Source organism: Cynara cardunculus (genome assembly GCF_001531365.2).
Source record: "Cynara cardunculus var. scolymus isolate 2C chromosome LG 9, CcrdV1, whole genome shotgun sequence".
NCBI lineage: Eukaryota > Viridiplantae > Streptophyta > Magnoliopsida > Asterales > Asteraceae > Cynara > Cynara cardunculus.
The window spans coordinates 9,566,916-9,574,940 of NC_037536.1; the positions used below are offsets into that span (position 1 = coordinate 9,566,916).

Sequence of the window (8,025 nt, forward strand, 5' to 3'; positions counted from 1 at the left end):
TTATTATCAGGTAATTTCCTAACATCTTATTGTCATCGTGATTGTCTTTACTTCATTCCAACCACAACCATGAGCACAGGCCCCACTCTTTATCGACCATCACCAATTTAATTAACCCAACGTAATTGAAACCCTGGAATAACAAAAATTAACAGTTTGAAACAATGAAATACACAAATCATTCAGTTGAAATGTAACGTGTTACAAACTAAAGTATCTTCATGGATTTATTAATTTTAAATTGTTGGCATCTCAAATCGGCTATACGCATAATGTATCTAACCTGTATATATGTTGGACTTTTCCATGTCTCTATAGAAAAGCTCTTTTAGAGAGAGAGAGAGAGAGAGAGAGAGAGTTAATTTAAGAGGTTCCACATATCTTAACTTGATATTAAAGGCAACATCTATCATCTCCACGGATTTAACGCATTTGTTGGTACCAAACGGATTCTACAAAAGTTTAAAGGTATTAACATTTTGTAGAAGGGGGAGGGGGGTTGAATACAAACACACAATTTTTACTTTTTAAATTCGTTTTTTGATTAAAGAGGATCAATACAAATTTTACAGATTGTTGCGGAAAAAGATAAGGTTATGACCTAATTTAAACAATCTAAGAATCACACAGAAGATGCACAAAAAAAAAGATAAGAATAAGAGAGAAGATGGTTTAAAGGAAGAAGAAGGCGTAACTAAGAAGGGAGTCTTCTAAGTTATTTATACACATTGCATTTAATACAAGTCAGATGGTACAAACCACATGACAAACTTTTATTGGAGAGTTTGTCATTTGTCTTCAGATATGCAGGCTTTTGGACTCCTATAAACAGTTGACTTCACAAAGTTGGTATTCGCGTTTGAAGAAAATAAAGTAGCTTCGTACATGTACCTTTCTGTGTAAAGCAAGGGGGCTGTCCTTTTGTGCGAAAGAAAAGACAAAAACTAATCTTGTTGAGCAAGACTATTTTGGTTAATGATAGTAAGGAGTCGTTGAGGACATTTCAACTATCACTGAATCTTGATTGGATTTCACAATTTGTTGTAGACTATCTTGTTATCACTGAATTTCCCTTCAAATCACGAATAGATTGTCTCTTTCTTCAGCTCTATCTTCGACGTCGCTGAAGGTTTCTTTGGTGTGAGTTTTGTCTTTGGGGGAATACTCGTTCTTAGGAATGTTTACATCACGGGTTCAGAGATCATTGAATGGATTCAAAGATGATCGTTGAAACTGAACAGAAATAAAACGAAGTATTTTCACTAAGTATGGAGGATAATCATCAAATCAATAAGAGAGTTTTGATCAACAACATTCAATCGAGCCTTCGCTCAAGGGGACGTTTTCGTTGTAGGAGGTGTTTCCACTAAAGGGGGATGTATACAGCCTCCGCTTGATATGGTGCATTGGAGTTCCACCCCGCCCAGACACTATCCATTTAACCTCTTTACAAAGAGAATCAAAGGGAAAACTTATCTAAAATTATGAACCCTAAATCAAGATGATGATTGATCGACCTGGATGAGGATGGGGAGAGAGATATTCTTCGAACAAACGTTTTGATTCAATATTGCAAAAACATCATGAATTGTTATTATCAATACTAATATTATTCGATAAACGACTTTCTCTAAAAAAAGATGAAAATTACATAATTACCCTTACCATAATGAAGATAGTGATATTAATACTTAAAAATAAGAACGTACTCTGACAATTTAGGTCGTTTTTACCAAATTTTCATCATTCAGTAGCCCAACATACATCTCTAATTTATTTAGTACATGAAATTTTATATTTAAGAAACCGAAGACTAGGTGATTCATTTTAACATATACGAGTGAGGTGAGTTACGTCGACGAATGCCAATGAATCTAGGTCAAGGGAATGACACAACTAGTGATGGGAATATCATGACTTTGCGTCTTTATCATGAACACTTTGAATTAATCAAAATAAACAGTATCTTGAAAATATTTAAAATATTCTTGATGAAAATAAAATAAAAGAAGTTGCAGCTTAAAATCAGTTCTTTTCTATAAGTAAACTATACTTCATGAAAACTCTTAGATTTCGTATTGTTAATTAATGTATAATTTCTTATAGTTAAGTTTACAAGTTATTTTTGTATATGCATAATTTTTTAATATTCTAAGTTTGAACTATATAAAATTAACTGATAAACATGTTTAAATACATGATAAATGTGTATTATTTTTGTAAATCAAATACATATATTTGTAAGTAAACATTTATTTTAAGACAAATTAAAGTAAGAGTGAAGTTCAATTTTGGTCCCTAATGTTTGTAATTTTCAACATATATATCGTACTTTGCTTCAAAAACTTGAATTTGGTCCTCACATTTGTCAATTCCCAACACTTTCAACCATTTTTTAATTTTAGCCATATTTTAGTTATTTTCACAATTTTTTTATTTTTATATTACATTAAAAAAATATATTATATTTTTAAATTTTTAATTTAAAAAAAAAAGATACTCTACCTTTCGTTTTTCCTTTTTTTTTTCAATTTAAAATTAAAAACATAGTATGTTTTTTTATTTTAATATAATAAAATGACTAAAATACCTTTTATCGAATCAGACTTAACAAATAAACTTAGGGGATGTTTACCAAACGCTTACCTGGGTAAGTGTTTGTCAAGTCACATTACTTCATCGGATGAATATGGTAAACACTAAAAAGTTGTTTACTTGCGATTTAATTAAGCTTATTGGTTTATTTGACTTATTTGCACAGTTCATTTGAGTTGTTTACTTACGGCTTATTCGTACAGATAAAAATGGTGTGTTGTTCTCATTCAGCCACAAAAATGACACCCCTACCCCTTATTTAAAGCACCGCCTCCTTCCCATATGAGATACCCCATCATCGGCCTATTTATGATTTTTTGTTTTGATATTCAAATAATTAATATTGGGGGGTAAATCGGTTATTTATGTTATTCAGATTGTTGGTTCAGATAAAAAAAGTAAACAACAACACCCATGTATCCATACAGACAAATTTATTCATACAGAACTTAATAAAAAATTTGGTAAACAACCACTAAGAATCTTACGTGATAAGAGTGAGACAAGAACCAATAGTCTTACCCGATAAGTGAGGGTGACGACTCTTACCACAATAAGCATTCACCGGGTAAATTATTGCATGCGATGTCGCTTTAGTAGACTAAAATCTTATCCGATAAGTAAATAATAGTGTTAAAATTTATTGATAAATATTTATCAGGTAAATATTTGATAAACGACCTCTAAATAACCATTAGACAGAATGACCAAAATCGTAGATGATTAAAAAAAAATTAATTTTTTATTTAGGTATCGTTGCAATGAAATCGTATATTGCAATTTTGCAAGTAATAAAAAGTCTATTTAAATAAAAAGGTTCAGAGTGTTTGTAGGGAGTAACTGAAGTTCCAAGAATACCCCTGAAGTTGAAGGAAATTACAAGATAGTCCACCAGTCATCGTTATCATTAATAGCTTCTGCTTAGCTTAGTTCCTTAGCAACAGAACACACGAATCAAGCTCATCAGATCTGCTCACAAGAATCCCCACAGAAAACCCTAAATTTTTTAAATATCCATAGCTACCTTCACCCACAAGTTTCAAAATACGTACAAAGCTTACAAACCAAGCAGTTTTTAATTCTCTGATAATGATTCAAGAAAACAAAAGGTGAAAGGAACTCATGGTGATGTGATGATTCTCAAGCATTATCCATTGATTCCAGCTCTATATTGTCTTCGATATTGAAGGGGGTTCGGCACCCCAATTGGAACTCGCTGAGACTTTTTGTTTTTATTTGTTTTTCGATCTTTTCAGAGTGGGTTTTTTTGATGAATTTTGATATGAGTAATCAGAACAATAATGGGTTGCTCAGATTTCGGTCTGCTCCTAGCTCAGTTCTTCAGAGTTTCGTTAATGATATTGAAAAAACCAGAGATGTAAATGATGGGTTGAACTACAATTTGATTTCTCAGAGTTTTCAAGATCTACAAGAAGAGGTGGATCTTAAACCTAATTTGATGACTGGTTTCTCGTTGAATTCTCAATTGCCATATAACAGGGGGTTGAGCTCTTCCATGGCTATGGCTTCTGATAATTTGGGCCATCAATCTAAAATGGGTTCAAGTCTTTTGAGACAAAATAGCTCTCCTGCTGGTTTATTCTCTAATCTCAATCACCCAAATGGTACTGTTAAATGTTCTTCATCTCTTCTTACTTCCATTAATTCGATTTATTTTTCTGGGTATGTTCTGAAATCGTTCTTGTGTATGTGAATGGATTGAACTTTGATCCGTTTCTTGATTCTAAATTCGTATTCAAGTTGGACGTCATGTTTGGGATTTTTTTACCATTTATGGTAATAGCTGTTGGGAAAAAATGTTCTATATTTGGGATTTGTCTTTTGATCTGTGTAATTACTAAATTGAATGTTTATCCCCTTTATAAAATTTGTATGCCTTCCAATTATGATTTCAATATGCTCTTGATTTTGGAATCTTGATTCAAATTGAAGTCTCCGTGATCGATTTTGACCTTTGAAAGTCTAAATCCTTGAAAATTTATGCTTTAATCCATGATTATCTCAAGTTATGCTTCACATTTCCATTCATTTCATCTGGGTTTTCGGGTGCTTACGAAATCAAGAACCCAAAATCGAAAAAGATGTGAATTTGAATAACTGAATGTTCTTCAGCAAAAATATGCAGGCTATGGTGGAATCAGAGGTTCAGTTGGAAGTTACAGATTGGGAAATGTTGGCAACAATGGTGATCTAAGTCCATCTTCCAGCAGATTAAAGAGACAACTGAGTTCTTCATCTGGGGTTACCTCTTTAGGAATGTTGCCACGGATCTCCGAAGTTGAGCCCGACACCATTGATCCAGGAGTCCTTAACGACTCGCCTGATTACCCTTTCGGTTCATGGGAACACGAGCCTTCACAGTTCATTGACAACTTCACTGACCTCAAAAGAGATCTTGATCATCAGGTATTGCTTATACGAACCCATCTTGATCACTGATAATATGATTCGAGGGATCGTGAGTAAGCATTTATTGTAAGAGTAACCATCCTCACTTAACGGTTAAGATTTCTAGTCAGCAAAATGCCATAATAAGATTGTTGGTAAGGGCCATCATCTCTGACAGAACACTTACCCTATAAGAGGCAATAAGTGTTCATTGACCGAGATGAAAGCAGTAAGTGTTTAGTAAACAACCCCCGATTTACATTTACTTAAACCGCTTTAAATCTTTACTCATTTATAGAATGGCGAAAATCTGGGCAATCATCCACCTATGTTGTCACACCACTTGAGTTTGCCCAAAACCTCGGGAGAAATCGCTGCTGTTGAAAAGCTGCTGCATTTTCAAGATTCCGTTCCGTGCAAGATTCGTGCAAAACGAGGATGTGCCACGCATCCAAGAAGCATTGCCGAGAGGGTAATTTTACTAGATCTCTAGTTTTTTGCTTTTCGGTCAAAAGAACATTCATACTCGAGAACTTTGGGCTATGTTTGATTCGCACGTAGATAGTTCCTTTTATCAATCATCATCCCGTTAGATCATGATCGCTATGATTTCTTTAGGTTCGAAGAACACGAATAAGTGAAAGAATGAGGAAACTACAAGAACTAGTCCCGCACATGGACAAGGTATTGACTTTTTCGATATGTGTATCTACGCTACCCTTTGAATCTTGATAACTTTTGGAAACTCGAATCTAAATGTTGTTTCTGTTATCGCGTAGCAAACAAACACATCAGACATGTTGGATTTAGCTGTTGATTACATCAAAGATCTTCAAGAACAGTACAAGGTATCAAAGGAACAACCTTTGTCGACTTATCTGGCCGTGCGTCTTTTTTTCTGAAGTATATATTGTATAAATACGACTAATACTCACGGAAAACTTCTCACATTTGCTGAGATTTGAACCTTTGACCTTCATGGCCAGATACCAAAAGGTCATTAGTCCAATGGTATCTGAATTATTGGTAGGACCCTCCTGACAAGAGGTCAATGTTGGGCCCTATCAATAAATTGAATACCTTTGGACCAATGACCTTTTTGGTATCTGACCATGTTTCATTGGGTCAAAATAGGGTCATTCGTGCATTGAAAATGTAAAAGAGCGGTGTTGATGTTAACGTGCGAATGTGAATATAGTAGGGGGTTTCGTTTTGAATCCCTCTTCACTCGGCTAGCGTTATACCCTTTTTGTTATCGTTCAATATTCACTTTTCCGTTGATTTTGCAGACGTTGAAGGATTGTCGTGCAAACTGTCGATGCTCCGTGAAGTCGGGTTAGAGCTGAATGCATCGAGATCGACTTGTTTGGTATCAAGAAAAGAACGTTTTTATGTTGGTCGTATATTTGCTTTTGTATGGTTTATCATCCGAAAGAACGTAAGCATCTATTAGCTGTTACGTCTGGTTCAAGACATAAAATTATAAGATATACGTTAGAAGGGTTGGGTTCACGTGAGACAAACCTGTTTTCGTGAGACCCATGTGACCATATTTTTACACTCAGAAACTTCAGAACAAAACATTGTGATGGTAAAAAGAATTTGAACCTTCACAACAAAAACACCGTGAAGGTTACCTTCACAGTCATTTACTGTGAAATTTCAAGTGTAAAAAAGTGATCTCACGATTCTCATGAAAACAGGTTGATCTTATGTGATCCCAAGTCTAAGTTAGAAATAATAAAAACTTACAATCGGTTGTACAGTATATGTAATAGCATTGATTTTTGAGTAAATTATGTTTTTCATCCCTGTGGTTTGTTAAAAAATTGTGGTTTTCGTCCTTGTGGTTTAGATGTTATGGTTTCCGTTCCTATGGGTTGTAAATCATTGCTATTTTCGTTCTTATGATTTATAATTTATTGTTGTTTCTGTCTTTGTGGTTTACAGTTCTTTACTATTTTGGTCCCTTATTCTTAAAAATGTAAGAATTAGTTCAGAGATGAAAATAACAACAAATTACAAACCATGGGTATGAAAACTGTAATTTCTAAACAACAAGAACGAAAATCGTAATTTTTAACAAACCATAGGAACGAAAAATTATTATCAATACATATTTCTAATAATCATTGGCTGCATGCATTTCGATTAATTTCATAGTACTTGAAGTAAACTATAAGGATTTTGAATTGGTGACGTTTGGGTTAAGACTTAGAAGTTAAGGAGCCGTTTACCAAACACTTACTCGGTAAGCACCTAGCGGTAAAATTCAACGCCATCATTTACTTATCGGGTAAGATTTTAGTCAACAGAAAATGACTTTCTATGCGACGAATTACTCGGTAAGAGCTGACCGTGGTGAGAGTCATTGCCCTCACTTAGCGGGTAAGACTCTAGGTCCTTGCCTCGCTTTTACCATGTAAGATTCATGGTTTTTTTCATGTTCATCCGATAAGGTAATGTAACTTGGTAAGCACTTACCCAAGTAAGCATTTGGTAAACGGCCCCTAAGTCACTTAACAAAGTTGAATCTTTTTATACGTTTTATTACCGACGGATTTAGGAATTTCTTTTAACGGTTGTATCATTAAGATGAATTAAAGGTCGTCAAAATCACAATTATTGACAAAAAGTCGATACTTTTTTCAAATGGAATCAGCCTTGATATTTAAAACAAATATATGTTACATTGTAAAGTCGATGAGAAGACATATACAAAATTCGAATCTATACGTAGAAGGGTATTTTTGTAAAACATCAAAAAACAAGAAATAAATACTTTTTTTAATATATAAAACTCATTTTTATTTAAATTAAATAGAATTAAAGTTGTATTTTAAAATGGTCAAAATTATTGGTAATCACGGGTGGACCGTGAATCCACTTGCAATGGCGGTCGCACCACTCACTTAAAAAGGGAAAAAAACATGATGTTAGGAAACGTCTTTTTTTGGAAAAGAAAATCATTTTGATACCAACGTATACATGCATATAAGGCCATTTCTTAATAAGGAGGGC

At 33.8% G+C, this 8,025-nt stretch overlaps 1 protein-coding gene across 1 annotated transcript; it reads left to right on the forward strand.

Annotated features, from left to right (window-relative positions):
* The first annotated feature begins 3,549 nt into the window (after positions 1-3,549).
* Positions 3,550-6,815, forward strand: LOC112518165 (transcription factor bHLH130-like). Its single transcript, XM_025125767.1, has 6 exons — positions 3,550-4,220; positions 4,742-5,022; positions 5,303-5,476; positions 5,623-5,688; positions 5,784-5,852; positions 6,294-6,815. The coding sequence occupies exons 1-6, from the start codon at positions 3,866-3,868 to the stop codon at positions 6,342-6,344; spliced, it is 996 nt and encodes a 331-aa protein (XP_024981535.1). The 5' UTR covers positions 3,550-3,865; the 3' UTR covers positions 6,345-6,815.
* The last annotated feature ends 1,210 nt before the right edge of the window (positions 6,816-8,025 follow it).